Source organism: Misgurnus anguillicaudatus, chromosome 6 (assembly GCF_027580225.2).
Source record: "Misgurnus anguillicaudatus chromosome 6, ASM2758022v2, whole genome shotgun sequence".
Taxonomy (NCBI): Eukaryota; Metazoa; Chordata; class Actinopteri; order Cypriniformes; family Cobitidae; genus Misgurnus; species Misgurnus anguillicaudatus.
The window spans coordinates 31,544,485-31,565,355 of record NC_073342.2 but is presented as its reverse complement, the minus strand read 5'-3'; the positions used below and the strand labels follow the sequence as shown (position 1 = coordinate 31,565,355).

General features: G+C 36.9%; 1 protein-coding gene across 1 annotated transcript in view; it reads left to right on the top strand.

The window, feature by feature from the left end:
- Positions 1-456: 456 nt before the first annotated feature.
- Positions 457-20,871, top strand: part of pparab (peroxisome proliferator-activated receptor alpha b) — a 28,111-nt gene continuing 7,696 nt past the window's right edge. Inside the window, exons 1-4 of the mRNA XM_055191782.2 lie at positions 457-651; positions 11,088-11,333; positions 12,540-12,697; positions 16,645-16,783. Of these exons, the coding sequence (XP_055047757.2) occupies positions 11,126-11,333; positions 12,540-12,697; positions 16,645-16,783 (505 nt within the window). The 5' untranslated portion in view covers positions 457-651; positions 11,088-11,125. The remainder of the gene's footprint in view (positions 652-11,087; positions 11,334-12,539; positions 12,698-16,644; positions 16,784-20,871) is intronic.

Sequence of the window (20,871 nt, the reverse complement as noted above, 5' to 3'; positions counted from 1 at the left end):
CATTGCAATATTGAATTATGATTATTTTACCCTGTTCACAACATCTGCACTGCACAGTTCAATTGCATTATGCTTTTAAATTTACGTGCAACAGCTGCATTGCATAATAATTATGTTCACAACATCTGCACTGCAAAATTGAATTGCATTATTCTTTAAATCTTACAGTATGTGCACGTGCAACACCTGCATAGCATTAGAATTATTTAATCAGGTTTGTTTGCAACATATTCAGTGCAATATTGCATTTAATCCTGCAGTCTGTGTGTAATATCATTAAATATGAACTGTAGTAACGCTTTCCAAACATTTAACGCATTTCTCGCAGTACAGTACAGGATGTGTGCGCAGGTTAGGGGGCGTCCTGCGCCCGCAGAAGCGCATCGCTCTCTGATTGGCTGAGCGCTGAGGTGTGTCTGGGGGTGTGTGCGAGCGTGCACGATCATCTGTCCGTCATGACGCAGTTTCCGGACGGCGCGTGAGGGCGAGCGCAGCAGTTTGACAGCGGCGGAGCGGCGAGACGGACTGCACGCAGACGCGATGTTTATAAATGTGATATAAATGCGGTCTGTTCGCGTTGACAGCTCCGCGAGCAGCATACTGACGCTCTGGGACGCGATGTTTGACGCGCGATGACTTGTGCGAGTTAAGGCTGAGAGATGAATGCACGAGTTTGTTTGTGTTTGTAAGTTTGATCTGATCACGGGCCCGATAAGACACAACATTCACTCTTTGTTATATCATATTATAGCCTGGATTAACTGCTTGTAATGGGAATTGCATTGGTTTCAGTTGAGACTGCAATGTTCTCTTGGTTCACAACTAGCTATGTGTTGAGATTTACTAGTTTTACTGGTTATAATGGGGATTGCATTGGTTTTAGTGGAACCATAATGTTCATTTGGTTCTTCAATCATAATGTTTTGGGTTATGTTGGATGTACTGGTTATAATGGGAATTGCATTGGTTTTAATGGGAACCATAATGTTCTCCTATGGTTCTCTGCTGGGTACTGTTGTATTTACTGGTTATAATGGGAGTTGCATTGGTTTTAATGGGAACCATAATGTTCTCTTATGGTTCTCTGTTGGGTACTGTTGGATTACCTGGTTATAATGAGAGTTGCACTGGTTTTAATGGGAACCATAATGTTCTCTTATGGTTCTCTGGTGGGTACTGTTGGATTTACTGGTTATAATGAGAATTGCACTGGTTTTAATGGGAACAATAATGTTCTCTTTTAGTTCTATACTTTTAATGTGTTGGGATTAATTGGATTTACTGGTTTTAAATGAAAGTTGATTTGGTTTTAATGGGAACCATAATGTTCTCTTTTGGTTCTCCACTAGTAATGTGTTGGGTTTTGTTGGATTTACTGGTTATAATGGGAGTTGCATTTGATTTTAATGGGAACCATAATGTTCTCTTTTGGTTCTCAACTATCTGTTGGGTTTTGTTGGATTTAGTGGTTATAATGGGAGTTGCATTGGTTTTAAAGGGAACCATAATGTTAATTTTTGGGTTCTCTGCCTGTAATGTGTTGCGATTAATTGGATTTACTGGTTTTTAATGGGAGTTGCATTGGTTTAAATAGAAATCTTATTAATGTTCTCTTGGTTCTCCACTAGTAATGTGTTGAGATGTATTATTTACTGGTTATAATGGGAGTTGCATTGGCTGTAATGGAAACTATAATGTTCTCTGTGGGTCTCTACTAGTAATGTGTGTTGGGTTCTTTTGGTGGGATGTTATCGGCTGGATGGGAGTCAATAAAACATTTTTAAGATGTATTGGGTAAGGACCCAAAACACACAATGTAAATAAATTCTGAAATTGTTTTAATGGCAAATAGCTGATGATTCATAACGGACACTTTTTAGTGTTTGTATCGTTTATTTCAACAGGTTATTTGGTGCATTCAATCTATTTCTGCCTATTTTTCTATCATGCAGCTTAATGGATGGAGTAGAAACACCTGAACTTTAAAGTTTAATACACAGTTGAAGGTAGTTCAGAAAATGTGTGATTAATCAGTCTGATCACAGCAGGTGTAAATGCGCTTGCACTTGTCTCAACACACTGGACTTTTGGGTTGGATAATAACACAGATTAGTTTTTTCTGAGTTATATAGAATCACAAGAGTTAATGTGTAGTGAATTATGTGTAAAGTAATTAATCTGGGATATCATCTGATATGATCACTGTACAGCCACAGTACTTTTACTGTAAAGGTCCAGACGGTGTTTGAGGATTGAGGAGATAATAATGTGATTTAATGTTGATCATCTTTTGCTGTATCAGCTGTGCTGTGCGTGTGTTGTGTTTGGCAGCACTTCATCTGTTGTTTACAAGAGCGTCTCAGTGTCCCGCAGGTTTCCACTAATCTGCTTTTACTGTGTTCCTTTTTGTCTGATCTGTGTTGAATTTGACAGACTTTCTTCAGCTGCTTACAAATAATAAAAGATCTATAATTAAGTGAGTGAGGAATGACGGGTGATGATCTATGCCATTCAGAAATACCGGTTTGTTGCCAAAATCCGTTTAAGGCCACTTTGGTATTTCAGCAAAATCTTCCAAGTTTACAGAAGAAGAGTTTTATTTACTGAAAAGGAGATTTACTGAATATATTAAGAAATAAGCCAATGTTTTTTACATTTTATCTTTATTCAGAAAGGACAGTGAAGAGAGACTTTTTAGAAGTGGAGATTTTTGCCAAAAAGCTTGCATGCACTTAGAGGCTTTTGCAGCGAAAGTCACATTTGTACATCAAAAGAGTACAAATGACTAAAGTGACATTTGTGAAAACAGGGCATTTCAATTACCATGTAATAACCTTTTAATTGCCATTTAAATACTGAACCTAGGCGTAAGAGCCTGATGCTCATTAACAAGAAAACATGTAAGACGCATTTATAGCGTTTTGCATCTTTACTCTTCCTCACACGTACATCTGAAATGTCTTATGTATTGGTTTAGTGTGTTTATGTTAAATAGTTGTGCATAATTTATAGTAATATTGTTGTGCTTACACAACAATAATTATCCTCATAATAGACCAATATGTCTCGCTGCATCTTTCATTTATTTGTCAATCTGGTTTAATTGGTTCCTTGCAGATTTCATGTATGACTAACAACATGATATTAAATCATATGATAAAGTGCAGTTTTGACCTGAGGATTGTGAATCTTCAGGCTGTTTAGACAGAGAAACCTGTTTAAACGGCAGATACAGATGTATGCAGAGGCGTCTGTTTTGAGTGTCTCTGTAATATGACACACATCCAGCAGTACCTGTATCAGAGCCGTGAGATGAGGAATGTGGATGAGTTTTCCAAACTGGGTTGTTTTACAAATGACAATCTTACTCGTTGCAGGTTAGCGTTTTTTTCTTGAACTGAATTGAAATGTTTTTCTCACCTCTGAATGTTGCATAACCCTATACAGTACCTGCTGGGAGGGTCTTTGAGTTCATGTTGTGCTTTCATTCTTCTGTTGATTTTCTGCTTTAATGGAAATTGCATTAGTGTAAATGGAAACTGTTATGGTTTCTTTTGGTTTTGTTCTGGTAATGTGTTGGGTTTTATTGGATTTAATGGTTTTTAATGGGAATTTGCATAGGTTTGAATGGAAACCAAAATTGATACAATGTTATTTGGTGGATGAACTTACTGACATATCATAAAATACACCAGTGCTCTTTGTTTTGCCTTAAAATGCACACAAGTAATGTTTTTAGTAAGGCATGTTTGTTAAAACTAGTTATATTTCTTAATTAATAATATAGTAATGAATAATTTCCTGTCTTAAGTAGGGATGCACCGATATGGAAATTTTGGCTGCAACCGATAACTCTTTATATTTGTGGGCCGATAACCGATAGGCTGATAAATATTCATATTATTTTCACAATGAAAAACTCCCAGGCCGCGGACATCTTGTCTTTGCGCTACTCTAGCATACTCTTCTTAAGCCCACAACACGTGTCATCTTCATGCTATGTCACAGAAAGCACCAATCAAAACTCCACATGGCCAGCAATGAGCAAGTAAAGTGGTTCAACAAACCAAAATAATCCATCATTTATCGGCTTTCATTTATCTGCTTAATTTTGCAATCAGACCGATAACCGATAATATTAAAAATAAGCAGTTATCGGCCGATAACGATATGTTGGCCAATATATCGTGCATTCCTAGTCTTAAAATAATCTCTGTTTGGGAAACCACCCCAAAATGTAAATAAATATTGTAATGGTTTTAATCGGGATGCACTGATATAAAGTATCTGTGCCGATACCGATATTCAGTTACTTAAAATGACATCTGCCGATACCGATAGTTTTTTATTGCAACTCTGTTGCCCTCCAATTCAAAATAATCAGCATGTTTTTAAACAATTGGTTGATGTCCGATAGTGGGGGGAAAATGCCCTATATTTAGGTGTTTTTGGAAAACTGTTTCTGCCATTAAAATCCTAAATAATTAAGTCATTATTTTACAGAATGTTCATTTTTATTTAAACATTCCTGACAATGTTTCCCAAGGCCATTCAGTACTTCATATATATATTTTTAAAAGATATAAAGATCAAAGCTGACATTGGGGTATTACTCATTGTTTTTAAGTTTCCATATTAGATTATGTTTGTCTGTCTGTTCTAGAATCATTACCAGAAATTCCCTCACATGCCAGAACATGTTGTGCTACCGTTGCCTGTCTCTCTGAAATGTTTACTAGCTTTTAAAGAATAAAAGAGTCTCTCTGTCTCTCTCTCTCTCCTGTTAGAGAATGAGGAATGTTTTCTGTTTATTTTTCTCAAACAGGACTTTCAGGTTTAGCTGAGCAGTTTTCTTTACTGCACACCTGTCTTTTTGTCCTTAAATCTAACCATCAACATGTATTTTATACCTTAACACAATATCGATTCTGTAACTACCACAGTACCCAAACCACAAAATTCCACTAAAGCTGGATTTTTTTTACATTTTTTTTTTAGGTCAGTACAGTGTAGTTTTAATTAATCGCAATTAATCGTTTGCAGAATAAAAGTTTTTGTGTGTGTACTGTGTATTATAATTATGTGTGTGTGCGTGTGTATTTATATATACATAATTATTATACACCGTATACACGCATATATGATGTAAATAAAAACTTTTATTTTGCAAACGATTAGTCGCGATTAATCGTTTTGCAACCTTAGTTGTAGTGCTGCTTCCTGCAGTACAGTAAGCTACTGTAGTCTTACTGTAAGTTGAATCTGAGGTGATAGACAGTAATGAACTTATCTGGGTTAATCTATCTGATGTGTCACAGATGTATCAAGAGCGATTATAAATATTATAAATGACTGAATGATCGTGAAGACGTGAGAGAGAAATGAGCTGTTGAATCGAGTCCTGATTTCTTCATCCAGTAGCACACAATCCAGATTTTGCTTTTTGGGTTGATTTAATGATGAAAGGGTTTAAGTCTGATACTGATAAAATGTACCTTTTAATGTGTCACTTTAAATAAACACTTAAATGCTTGAATGTAATCTGAATCTGTTTAGTCAATCAGTTGAATGAATCCCTCTTGGATGAAATCACTTCTCTGCAGTTTTGACTTGTTCATTTTATATTGCACACATCTTTACTTTCTCACACTGATGTTAACATGAGAAGTGTGTCAACTCTGTCACTTTGTTTTGGTGTCTGGTTTTGTTGACAACCCACCCATCTCGGCCCATGACCGAGGTCAAACCGTGTTGTGCATTGCAACCAGAAACGAGACACGTCAAATCTTAGCAACCAAGCACTGCCGGGCGATAAGTACTTTTCCGTGTATGTGACTCATTCAGCAGTCATCACTCAGTTTTTGCTGATATATAAAACTGGTGATGATAAAGAGTTGGAGAAATCTTTAAGACAGTGAGTTAAATATTTGGGGCAGAATTCCTGTGTCGATGGGCTATCTCATGGCAATTTGTAACGTATTTTACAACGTGGCTAATTCGTACAACAACATTCGTACATTTTTGTACGATTTGCTTTTGCTCCTGTGACGTTAGGGATAAGGTTCTGTAATTCTTTATGATAATCGTACATTTTTGTATGATTTGCTTTGTATGATTTGGCCAACTCATAAAATACGTATGAATTCTCAACGATTAAATAATCGTCTCATCGTGATTGTTTGACCTCATTGCAATGATTTCAGATCACCGCAATGATTGCACATCTCTCTAAAAAACACAAGGGGGAGCTGTAGCGCCTGTATGAACGAGACCGTATTAGATGGTGTTTCTTAGCTGACAGCCTTTAGTTTACACCACACGATAAACCATGATTTGTTACTTTATTCCTGAAATGTAATTAATACACAAAAGTCAAAATTTGATTTAATGAGATGAGATCCTTAATATATATGCCACAGGTTTTATTGTGCATAATTGATTTATGACATTGAAAAATATATCTTATAGAAATGATGATAGCTTTCAGTCTATAATGGTAAAAAAATGCCCTCGACATGTATTGTATAGTACATTTATTAAATGCTTTCTTTCAAAACTGCTTAATTCTGAAATGCCGATTTGTTGGCAGAATCCATTATAAAAGCCACATTGGTTTCTCAAAGTGCATGGACGATTTGTGTATGAAGGATTCCAATTATTAAGCTGCAGAGTTTTTTAAATGGTTTATCGAAGTTTACCGAATATATTAGGATATAGACTGTTTTTTTTTTACTTTATTCAGAAAGGAGAGTGAAGAAGAGTGACTCTTGTTGGATGTACTTAGAGGGTTTTGCAGCGAAATACAGTCAAATTTGTTATACCAATAAAATGACTAAAGGGACATTTGTGAAAATAAGGCATTTCAATGACTGACTAATAACCTTTCATTGCCATTAAAGTGCAATTACTGAACCTAAAAATAAGAGTCTGACATAAGAAAAGATGTCAGACGGGTTTCGTCACATGCACTCTGTAGTATTGCGTGTATGTATGTTTGTATGTCTGTGTTGCCTAATAATTCAGTTTTAATCTGCTCTATTAATAATGCTGCAGGCAGACGTTGTTATTGATTCACTAAATTTGTCCTTGGCCGTGCCAGACCCTGCACTTAAACCAATGGCTAATCCGGTCTGCTTATGACTATTACATTAATACACCATTATAACACTTTACCAGTAGGAAGGTGTTAGAATATAATATAGAAATGTGGATATGGCTTTGTAACTGGAATAGATACAGAAGTGAAATCACGGCCAGGGTTTCTGTTTTGGAAATGCCCTGGCGTAATGCCTGCAGGGTCTGTGGCCAGCGGCCGTCCTCTCTTTGATGACCTCGTGCCCGTGCCAGGTCAATAGACGGGGAACAGTGCGTCCCAGTCAGACGTGCAGCGTGGTATACGCATGTGGTGAAGCTGATCACAGGCTTGTAGCGGTGCACGTTGAACTAGCTGCATTACATCCAAGACCTAAATTGTCATAAGTCTTACATTATCATGGAAAGTAAAAGTATTTATTTACCCACTTTTTTATGTTATGAGTGTCTCCAGAAATCACAGTTTGTGCAGCTAAGTTATGAAATAATCAGCTCTGCCTGAACCATAAAATGTTTTTTTTTAAACTGGGGCAAAGACACTTTTCTGAAGCGGTTTATAAAAGAGGGCTGCTACTAATGATTATTTTCATTATCGATTAATCGGGCGATTATTATTTTCGATTAATCGACTAATCGGATAAAACCTAAATATTTACTTAATTCGATTTTTCTCTTATTATAGCTAAATAAGGCACTAAATGAGGGTATTAACATGTAGAAGTATAGTTTTAAAGGCTTTTAACAGGTTTTAACAGCTTTTAACAGGGCTGCTATATCAGAAAAACAAAAAAGTTAGTAAAACATCTTTAAATGTCAAAATAATAATAAACAAAATGTATTGAGTCTCAGCGATGTGCTGGTAAATAAATTTAGCCACAGATTTGATCATGCAACTCGCACTGTATGAAGTGGACTTGTGTCCGTGCTGTCCGGCGGTGGTGCATGTGACATTACAGACCAACTAATCAATGATAAAACTAGTTGACATTCGTTGATAATCGATTGTTATTGATTTTATCGATTGGTTGTTGCAGCCCTAATAGAAAGTGATGTCTAAGATATTGTATAGAGCTTTAACCAGCAACTATTTTGGAGGTTGTCAAAAACACAAAGATCAACACACAGGTGTTAGGAAATGTCTTCCTGGATTTTCATTTATCTAAAGGAAAGTTAGTTAAAGGATTATCATGATCGTCGTTTACTTCTTCCCCACTTCTGTGAGATTAGTCACATGTACTGTTGGTTTACCGCGGTGTGACTGTGGTATTTCAGTCTGTTGACTGATCTGTCTGTCCTCATAGATAAATGACCTTGAATGTATCTGTCTGTGATCTCATGACTCTTTGACGCCTAAGAAACGCACAGATCTGCTGGATTTATCTTCACGTATATGAAAGTCTTCTGAACTTTTATATGTTTTTTCTTCTTAGTTAGCATCGTTCGTCTTTTCTTACTGAATTAGTTGACTAATTATTTGACCATCAGGCTCATAAATGATGGTGCGAGTGATGCAGTTATCACTAATGTGCATGATAAAACATAGTGATGTAATAATGCATTTGTCAGGTTTTTTATGTAAATGATGACTTGATACACTTTCAAGTCTAAGATTAACTTATTTACTTAATCGTCGGGTGTGTCAGAAAGTTGAGATATGAAAAAGATCCTGAATTATTTTAGAATGCCACTATCATGTTTGTGTACCATGATTTTACGCGGTACTCTTTTAAATACTTTGGGTAAATACCACAGTGCATAATTATAGTAATTATTTAGTACCATCATTGTACTAGTAGTGCCATAGGGTGTTTTTGTTTGTGCACATGCTGATGTCATGTTAAAAGTCATGTGATCATCATATAAGCCCCATATGTTATAATAAAGCAGCATGTCATGTAAAACCCTAATCTGACTTGAAAATAGGCCTGTAGGGACACTTCACAGATGTGCATTTGTCTTTTTAGTGTCCACAATAAAGCTTAAGATCCTCATGACCTCGCTTAACTCTCAGTGTTTATCTTTGTGTCACACTGATGTGACGTAAATGTTGAATTCAGGGATATTTTGGGGAAAGTTAAAAAATGTATTGCTGAAAAGATAAAATTGTGAGGGATGGCAGTCAACACAAAGCTTTTTGCAGGGCTGCTATATTAGAAAAACGCTTATTTGTTACACTTCTGTTAAACGCTGCAATGCTGAGTTGTATGTGTGAACAGTTTGTTTGTTGAATGTATCCAACTGAAATGTCAAATAATCAACCTAAAATGTTAATTATATTTTTTTTACTTTTTAAAGTATTAAAGTCATTCAGTTATTGCATACCATTCCAATATGCATTTAGCGGTATGACTATTTGCGTTTAAGTAATTACTTCATGCTCTAGATTACTCATGGGATTTAACTTCGTGTCATGCACATTTTTTGGGGCGTACACTACAAATGCGAAGCATCGAGTTCCTCGCTCTAGGTTACTCGCGGGATTTAACTTTCTGTCCTGCAAATGTTTGGGGCATACACTCTGAATGTGAAGCATCGAATTCCTCGCTCTAGATTACTCGCGGGATTTAACTTCGTTTCATGCAAATGTTTGGGGTGTATACTCCGAATGCGAAGCATCGAGTTCCTCGCTCTAGATTACTCGCGGGATTTAACTTCGTTTCATGCAAATGTTTGGGGTGTACACTACAAATGCGAAGCATCGAGTTCCTCGCTCTAGATTACTCGCGGGATTTAACTTTGTTTCATGCAAATGTTTGGGGCGTACACTACAAATGCGAAGCATTGAGTTCCTTGCTCTAGATTACTCGCGGGATTTAACTTCGTTTCATGCAAATGTTTGGGGTGTATACTCCGAATGCGAAGCATTGAGTTCCTCGCTCTAGATTACTTGCGGGATTTAACTTCGTTTCATGCAAATGTTTGGGGCGTACACTACAAATGCGAAGCATCAAGTTCCTCGCTCTAGATTACTCGCGGGATTTAACTTTGTGTCATGCACATTTTTGGGGCATACACTCTGAATGTGAAGCATCGAGTTCCTTGCTCTAGATTACTCGTGGGATTTAACTTCGTTTCATGCAAATGTTTGGGGCGTACACTACAAATGCGAAGCATCAAGTTCCTCGCTCTAGATTACTCGCGGGATTTAACTTTGTGTCATGCACATTTTTGGGCCGTACACTACAAATGCAAAGCATCGAGTTCCTCGCTCTAGATTAGTCGCGGGATTTAACTTTGTCATGCTAATTTTCCGCTTGAGTTAAATATTTTCAACTTTCGCAAAGACATGTTTAAGGCGAATAGCTGAATAAACTTGAATTTGCGTTAGCATCGTGTTCCTCGCTCTAGATTACTCGCGGGATTTAACTTCGTGTCATGCACATTTTTGGGCCGTACACTACAAATGCAAAGCATCGAGTTCCTCGCTCTAGATTAGTCGCGGGATTTAACTTATTCATGCAAATGTTTGGGGTGTACACTCCGAATGCGAAGCATTGAGTTCCTCGCTCTAAATTACTCGCAGGATTTAACTTTCTGTCATGCTAATTGTCCGCTTGAGTTAAATATTTTCAACTTTCGCAAAGACATGTTTAAGGCGAATAGCCTCAAATAGTTGAATTTGCGTTTGCATCGTGTTCCTCGCTCTAGATTACTCGCGGGATTTAACTTTGTGTCATGCACATTTTTGGGCCGTACACTACAAATGCAAAGCATCGAGTTCCTCGCTCTAGATTACTTGCGGGATTTAGCGCAAAAATGCGATATTTACATTAAACGCATATTCACGCAAATTGAAAATATTCAACTCAAGCAAAACATTTGCATTAAATACCTGTGAGTAATCTAGAACGAGAAACGCAATGCTTTGCCTTTGTTGTGTACGCAGCATAAGACTTTTGCACAGTACTGCATATTTGCTCCCTCTCATGTTGTTTCAGTCCTGTTAAGTTTTTTAGTCTTTAACATCTTCATGTTATTCTTCTCTTTGTGTTCAGGCTGATGTGTGATATGCGCTCTGTTCCTGTCCGCCAGTATGGTAGACATGGAAAGACACTACAATCCCCCATCACCGCTGGATGACTCCGTGTTGGACAGCCCTTTGTGCAGAGACTTCATCGGTGGTATGGAAGATCTTCAGGATATCTCTCAATCCATCGATGAGGATGCGCTCAGCACCATCGAGATGACGGAGAATCAGTCATCGGGTCTCGGATCGGGTTCAGAGAGTTCCACTGTGTTAGGTACGAAGCGCACACCCGGAATGCTACAAACCTGCTGGAATGTGACCTTTTCGTGGAAAAACACGTTTTTAGTCATGTTACAAGAACTAAGAACAGGTTTCACCAAATGTAAATGCTACCCGAGGCGCTCGGTATTGAATGAGAGAAACGAAACTTTACTATATTCAAACTTGAGGAAAGAGGGCTTTAGAATATTAAAGACACAAAAAAATTAGATTTTTTGATTTGAATGTGAAACACCTCGCATGAGCTAAGGATTAAATGACATCACGGAAAGATTTTTGAGACATTGGGTGGTTATAGCACAGAACTGGATTTCTGATAAATGTTTGTGATAAACAGATTTTTGAACTCAAGAGCTTTCCAGGAAAATGAAGATAATTAGGGCTGTCAAAAGGTTAATCGCGATTAATCGCATGCAAAATAAAAGTTTGTATTTGCATAATATATTTGTGTGTGTATTGTGTGTAATTATTATGTATATATAAATATATACATAAATGTATAAATGTAAAAAATATATCTATATATTTATACATGTAAATGTGAAATCAAAGTTTGCGCAGCTAAGTTATAAAATAATCATCTCTGCCTGAGCCATAAAACATGTTTTTTGTTTAAACTGGGTCGAAGACACTTTTCTGAAGCGTTTTATAATAGAGGGCTGCAACAAACGTTTTTTTTCATTATCGATTAATCAGGTGATTATTATTATTGTTATTATGTTTTCCCCCGATTAATCGACTAATCAGATAAAACCTAAATATTAACTCAATTCGATTTTCTCTTATTATAGCTAAAGCCACACAACAATAACAGAAGTTTACTAATATAATTTTTTTATTTTACATTTTAAGCCTTATATAAAAACAGCTTTCCAGGAAAATGAAGAAAATTTTATTAGGGCTGTCAAAAGGTTAATCACGATTAATCGCATGCAAAAAAGTTTGTATTTCCATAAAATATTTGTGTGTGTGTGTTGTGTGTAATTATTATGTGTATATATAAATACACACATAAATGTATAAATGTAAAAAAAATGTACACACAGTGCAGACATATATTAAGCAAAAACTTTTCTTTTGTATGTGATTAATCGCGATTAATAGTTTAAGTTTGTTAATTATTGAAATTTGTCTGTTTTGTAGTGTACTGTGATTGAAAGTTTAGGTTTTAAAGGTCTTCTACTCAACTGTTTGTTTATAGACGCATTGACGCCAGCGTCCAGCCCATCATCAGGTGTGTACGGTGGCCCGGCGGGACAGGATGAGTTCACCTCCGGTTCCTTGAATCTGGAGTGTCGTGTGTGTTCTGATCGGGCGTCAGGATATCACTATGGAGTTCACGCCTGTGAGGGGTGTAAGGTGAGACGTTAAACCAGATGAACTCACGAGAAACTATACACGAGTTTCAGTTTCACAATTATGAACATTCTTTTCCCTGAAGTGCGCTTACAATGTTGGTCAGAGGGTTCTTGCATCGTGTCGTAATTGACTCTTTTCCATCCGCTCTGACTATTGAGAAAACTTAAGAAATCATCAAACTCTAAATCATTTTTTAAAGATTCACAGTGACGGATGGGTTTCTGTGAAGGGTTGAGGGAAACGGTAGCGTTTCTGAAGTACAGGCTCTGCATTATATCACACACACACACACATACATATATACACACAGTGCTTGGCCCTGGGGCCCTGTACACTTTCTCCTATCAGAAGTGTTTCTCTCTTAGGGTCATTGAGGACGTGTCTCCATGTTTTCCACTCATATCTATGTCTAAAGTAACAGTTGGACAGACATCTGTTCTCTGGACATCTTAGTCATAATATTACTGTCAGAAAAACAACACGTAGGTTTCACCACAAAGTGTCAACAAGTTTTATTTTTACCTCATTCACACAGCACCAGAAAATTGTCACAGAGAGGCTTCTGTGTGAACACAAACACATCCTGTAAATGTTCTGGGATCGCTCCGTAAAGAGGACCTAGTAATATTGTCGAACATACACGGAAAGCATCCAGTGTGAACCATGCTGAAACAATGCCGTAAGGGGCGTCCCATAGTGAGGACGCACGTGTCATTGCATCAAGAAGTTATGGTTTATGGATATAACACAGATCAACATTCACGTTGAGAAATGTCAGCAAACTGGACTGAAGCAGATATCCAGGAGCTTATCACTATTTGCGTTGAAGCTGAAATCATTCACCAGCATGACAGAACAGCAAATCAGGCGTTTCTTATGAACTTGTCATAAACTAAAATGCATGTGCGTGGTTTCTTCAGACACTGTGGAAAAAATATGTCACGTGTCGTTACAAGATCTTTACGGTATGTGTCTGAACACATGCACAAATTCTGGAAAATCATTGGCGGTGTAACCAAAAATTCGTATTTTCCGTAATCTCTGTGTGAAAATGGCTCTTATGTCTAATTGATGAAACACAGATTAAAGATAGACAGGTTGTTAGAGATTAATCTAAAAATCTTTTATTAATACAATTATAAAAATCATACAAATATTTTTTGTCATTTTCTTGTTTTGGTTTTCGGCCAAGTGCATCCAGATTTTTCGATATCAGTTTTGGTCCAGAATTTAGCTACAGATTGTTTTTGCAGTTTTGATGGATTTGGTTGATTTGGGGGTAATATTTAGAGATTTTAGTGATACTTTTTCTTTTAAATAAAAATAATACTAAAAACAGTCTAATAATAATAATAATAAATAGTGCTGGGCAAAGATTAATTGCGTTAATTAATCGCATACAAAATAAAATAGATTTTTTTGCATAATATATGTGTGTGTGCTGCGTCTAATTATTATGTATATTTAATCACACACACATACATATAATAATTTCAGATTTTTTTATTTATATATCTTTTTTTATATATAATATAGAATTCATTTATTTGTTTGTTGCTCTTTGTTCATTTATCACCTGACCATCAGTTGACCTGGTAAACTCCTGACCTTGCTATTAAACCTCTTAAAAATGTCTTCACCCGTTCTGGGTGTAAGTTATGTGACGGCTGCAGGGTAAGCAGAACTCAGAGGGATTAAATTAAGGTCATGTGATGAGACAAGATGTGTTTAGATTTTACACATGCTTAACTTTTTTATATTCATTCTGTGTACTATTTATATATCTGTACCTTAACAATAGTTAGTAAAGTGATTTTATTAATGTTTTGTCTTTATTCTGATTCAAAGATTAACAACGAAACTGATAGAAAGTATCAGTCATATTGCACAATGTTTCAAAAGGGTTTTTACCAACCAAAGTTTAATGATCATGTTGAGTTACTATCTGTTACTGTATATCGTTTATGTTGCACATCAACAGTGCTTAACAAATTTATTACATCACCTGTCTATTTCTCACTAATAGTTAATGAGTCGGGCTTGTAACCCGAGAATCCCCGGGTTGAGTCTCATGAGTCTCTCTCTCTCTCTGTGTGTGTGCGTGCGTGCGTGCATGTGTGTGTGTGTGTGTGTGTGTGTGTGTGCGCGTGTGTGTGTGTGTTCACTACTCACTAGATGGGTTAAATGCAAAGCTCACATTCCAAGTATGGGTTACCCTACGTTGGTCAATAAAGTACGTCACTTTCTCTTTACTTTCACTTTTTCCAGAAAGATTACAGGCCTCATGAAGTGCTTTAATTGTTTCAAAAAGGAGTGACAAATGTCAAATAAAATTTGGGGGGTCTTTATATCCCTGCCCCTGATTAATTATTATATTTTATCCGATGTGTGGAAAAAATGGGGGGCCATGATTACTGCTCATTAAATGGCCATAAAGCTCTGATAGCTGTGATGTTGCCGTACGCTCGCTATCGTGAAGTTCGTGGTCCTCCATCTGAGCAAATCCTTTTGCGTTTGTGTCCTTTGCTCAACCTCTCCTCCTCCATCTTTCTAACTTTCGAAACTACGAGTGTTTCTGGGGACTGAATGGCTCAACAGAAGTGAAGCAACATGAAATGGTTTTCTCCTGCCAGTCTTTCTGTTGACTTCTGCACGACTGGAGAATCGCTGCTTGTCTTTGAATTGCACAAGCCGCTTAATTTCTTGCTTTAAAATCTCTCTGGACTGTGCTGGTGTTTCCAGGGATGCCGTGAGTGCACAATAACACTTTCTGTCACAAACTGTAATGCTTGTCAGATTCAGAGAGATGTTGAGTTTAGTAGCTATATGTTGCAGTGATGTTAACCGTGTTTGTTCTACTCCTTTCACACATAAAATTGCCTGTGCGAATGCAAACACGTCTCGTCTCGTCACGAGATAACATTTTCAACCATAAACGGGAATGTTTTTGTGCGCTTTGACCATTCGTTTACATGACAACTGCATTTTGGGGTCCTCAAAATACCAACTTTTTGAAGTCTGTTTCAAAGTGTACGTTTTTGATAATGACACCGTGTCGTCTTCATGTAAACTACGTGAACGCGAATCTGAATTAACTGTGACGTGCGCATGTGTGAATTTAGTCTAAATAGGCATGTGCGAGGATAACCAAAAAGTTTATTAATGCTTTACAAAGTTTATTGCATGTGTACGCAGGTGTGTAGTGTTACTTTACAAAGTAACATCGCCATCTACAGGCCTAGCACACAAAATAAAGTATATTATTTAGTCGTCTTCGTAGATTTGTGTAAATGCAGATCTTTTTGACGCAAAGATAAAGTTTTTGCTTTTTACTACATCATGTAAACATAACCCGACAGATTCCAGAAAATCATTAGCAGTCTGAACCAAAATCAAACAATCCCAGGACAAATCCCTGAAAACATTATCAGTGTATTTTCAGGAATCTATTCTGAAACTGATGGTACAGGTGTGAATTGGAGACTTTTCGATACTGTTTATATCACGTTAAATGTATTTGCAGGACCATGCAGTTGAATTTGTGTTTTCTTTATTGTGAAAATGAACCGTACAGTTTTAGCGTTATATAAGGTTTTGGTCGTACCGTACTATTCTAATATTAGCGCCGTGTTCCTCATTAAGTCAACCTGCTTCTATTTTAAATGATTGTAACCAAGCCTGAAAGCCAGAACGAATGCTTACAAGAGAGGAAACCCCAAGGACGGACACGACGTATGAATGTGCTGCCAAACTATTCAGAGAAGCGTCTGGTTTGCATGTTGTACATCATTTTCTGGCCTGTTTAATACGCACACATGAACTTAAAATAGTTTAAACTCTTTTTAAGAAGTCAGATGTAGAACGGTGCAGATATATTTCAAGCAAGAGATAACCTTGTGTTTGGTTACCTCAGTGTGTGTCATTAAATGGTTTCGTTTCTCTTGCAGGGTTTCTTCAGACGGACCATTCGCCTAAAACTGGAGTATGACAAGTGTGAACGCCGCTGTAAGATCCAAAAGAAAAATCGAAACAAGTGCCAATACTGTCGATTTCAGAAGTGCCTGATGGTGGGAATGTCTCACAACGGTGAGCCGATGGGTCTCGCAAACAAACTTTTTATATCTGGGTCCAAATTTAGGGTTAGATTAACTCTTTCCATGCCAGCGTTTTTTTTTTTGTCAGTTAGCACCATTTTTTTGTGATATTCACAAAATTTTATGCTTTCCAGAAAATTTCCTTCTATAAATATATAAACATACAGATTAATACAGACATTTTTTACTGTTTTTGAAGCAGTGGATGCTTGAGTTTTTTATATATTGGGTAAAAGCGCCACCTAGAGGATAATAGCGGAATTATAGATTACCATAAAAACTCGTCAGGGAAGCGTTTTCTCTTAATTGACGAGGTAACTCCTCAACTTACTAACAGCTTTCGTCACCGCAAACGCCTCTTGCCGTTAATAAAACTACTGTCAGGATTTACTAAAGACACGCAGTCAAAAATTTGTACTGAAAAGGCCTGAACTTAGTTGACTTTATTGCGTATGCATTTGTAGGAGTTTCCCTTTCAGACACAACATTTATGGTATTAAAATAAATCACGCAACACGACAATTTTTGTGCTTGTAAATTTACTGGTATTTGCACCAAAGGTGAATGCCTCCCCCCAAAAAAAAATAACTTATATTGCATTGGTTTTTTTTGGAAATTGCGCCTGTGTTTTCTTAACTCTTTCGCCGCCATTGACGAGATATCTCGTCAATTATGAGAAAACACTTCCCCGCCAATGACGAGATTTTCCGTCTTTCCGCAATACCGCTATTATCCACCAGGCCGTCACTTATACAACCCGGAAGTAGCGCCTCACGTGAAAGAGAAAGAAATGCACAACGTGTATGTTTTAAAGATCGCTCTGCATCTGATCTCTATCAAAAGTCCTTCGCAAAAATGGAATTATCTCTGCTTTTTGCTCAAAATTGGGTGTTTTTGAAGAAACCTACCCATGTTTGAGAGGTGATTACAAGAGAACTAATGAAGGTAGGATGAAACGTTTTTTTTTTTTTTTTTTGAAAACAGAGGGTCTGTTCTTTCATCTGAAATATTGTCTGTTTATATATTTAAAGAAGAACATTTTCTGGAAGGCATTAAACTTTTGTGAAAATCATGAAAAATGCTGGCGCTGGCTGGCAACTTTTTTTAAAAACGCTGGCGGGGAAAGAGTTAAAGGCGGAGTGCACATAATATTGTGCCAAACTTTTTTTGTGCATGTGTGCATTTACAAACAAGATGGAAAATGCCAAATGTTTACTAAGTTTAGTATGTTACCCAAGACTGAATTTCTAGTATTTCTCAATGCTGGCTAATCTTTGACTAAACAGAACCGGGTTTGGTTGTCTTTGTCCTTCAAATATTAATCTTCCAAAACCTCCATCATAGTTTCCATTCATCTGAATCTCTCATCTCACTCTACACAATCTGCTGAAATGATCACAGTCTGTAACCCAAACTCTTTTCAAGGATGACCCTTGACCTTGCCCTGCGGAAACATATCACAGCCATGGAGGGTAAAATTAGCAGACCTGGGTGGAGTCATTTCACCATTAGGATCATATCTGGATAACATTGGCTTTACATACGACATCTTCCAAATGCATACATGTGGATAAAAAGTCTCTATGTTTCTTCACAAAATGTTCAAATCTAGTTTCTGTTGTAATCCAGCCATGAATCATGTTGATATAGCGTTCTTGCCTACCAGTTTTCTTCATGTCCAATAAGAGCATGAACTGAATCTGAACACTATCCAGTTTGAAATCTGTGTTGCTCAATTCCTCTGGGTGAGCACCAGACATCATGAGCTGACAAAATGTGTAAATAGTGACCCTGTATTTCAGCAGATGTTACTTGCCATTCATGTGGCTGTTTGGTAAGAGAATTTGCTGTTCAGCATCTTTTTTAGCAACAATGAACATTAGGGATGTTCCCCAAAAGCACGTTTGAAGGTGAAGCCGAGTGAGTCGTCGTAACATAATGTCTGTCATTTTTAACACTGTGCTACTGTAAAGATTTACAGTAGCAGATGTAATGTAAAATTTGGACGCTTGAACATTTTGAGTGAACTTGCTTCATTTGCACGTGAAATTTTTGTCAGTGAAATTAAGACGTGAATACGTTCAATTAGCTTGTAGTCTCAATATGTATATATAGTTCAAATTGAGTAAAGAGCGTTTTTACATCTTACCAGATTATCCAATCTCCTCACTCACTTTCTTTCCATCAAGATCCTTTTTATTCCTGTTTCTATAAAAGTACGAAGATGTGTCATACAGCTCTGGGTGTCCACATATAGAGACAATGATTTTGTCCTCCACTGTTGTTTTGTATTTCTGCCTCCGCTCGCTACGTCTATTTCACGTCACAACTAGAGCAAGCCCCTGATTGGTTATTATGGCAGAATATCCGCCAAAGTTAACATTTTCATTCACATCATTTGAATAAATCGCGTCTTTGCAGTACTTTGACTTGTAAATCATTTGCACTTAACGCTTTATTCGCGCTTACCACTTCATTCGTGCTTAACTCATGCTTAACGTTTAATTCGTGCTTAACACACATTTGACGCACAACAGGATGTCTATTGCGTCTTTTGCATTGACTTAACATGTAAATCATTTGCGCTTACTGCTTCATTCGTGCTTACCACTTTATTTGCGCTTAACGTTTTATTCACGCTTAACTCATACTTAACGTCTAATTCGCGCTTAACACTTAATTTACGTTAAACGCACAACAGGATGTCTATCGCGTCTTTGCATTGACTTAACATGTAAATCATTTGCGCTTACTGCTTCATTCGTGCTTAACGTTTTATTCACGCTTAACTCATACTTAACGTTTAATTCACGCTTAACACTTAATTTACGTTAAACGCACAACAGGATGTCTATCGCGTCTTTGCATTGACTTAACATGTAAATCATTTGCGCTTACCGCTTCATTCGTGCTTAACGCTTTATTCACGCTTTACTCATACTTAACGTTTAATTCAAGCTTAACACTTCATTTGCGTTTAAAGCTCAACAGGATATCTATAGATCTTTGCATTGACTTAACATGTAAATCATTTGCGCTTACCACTTCATTCGTGCTTAACGCTTTATTCACGCTTTCCTCATACTTCACGTTTAATTCAAGCTTAACACTTCATTTGCGTTAAACGCACAACAGGGTGATTGTCGTGTCTTTGCATTGATGTAAATCATTTAACATGTAAATCATTTGCGCTTACCACTTCATTCGTGCTTACCACTTCATTTGCACTTAACTCTTTATTTGAGCTTTACTCATACTTAACGTTTAATTCACGCTTAACACTTAATTCGCATTTAACGTGCAACAGGATGTCTATTGCGTCTTTGCATTGACTTAACATGTAAATTCGCGCTTACTGCTTCATTCACGTTTACCACTTCATTCGCACTTAACGCTTTATTCACGCTTTACTCATACTTACGTTCAATTCACGGTTAACACTTCATTTGCATTTAACGCACAACAGGGTGATTGTCGTGTCTTTGCATTGATGTAAATCATTTAACATGTAAATCATTTGCGCTTACCACTTCATTCGTGCTTACCACTTAATTTGCACTTAATGCTTTATTTACGCTTGTCTCTTACTTCACGTTTAATTCACGCTTAACACTTAATTTGCGTTTAAAGCGCAACAGGATGTCTATAGCGTCTTTGCATTGATGTAAATCATTTAACATGTAAATCATTTGCGCTTACCGCTTTATTCGTGCTTACCAGTTAATTCGCACTTAATGCTTTATTAATGCTTTAATCATACTTCACAATTAATTCACGCTTAACACTTCATTTGCGTTTAAAGCGCAACAGGATGTCTATAGCGTCTTTGCATTGACTTAACATGTAAATCATTCGCGCTTACCGCTTCATTCGTGCTTACCACTTAATTTGCACTTAATGCTTTATTAATGCTTTAATCATACTTCACGTTTAATTCACGCTTAACACTTCATTTGCGTTTAACACGCAACAGGACGTCTATTTCGTCTTTGTATGACTTAACATGTAAATCACTCAATGCTTCATTCGCATCTGGTGTGAACGCTCCATTAGTTGATTTCAGCTGATGTGCTTCTGTTT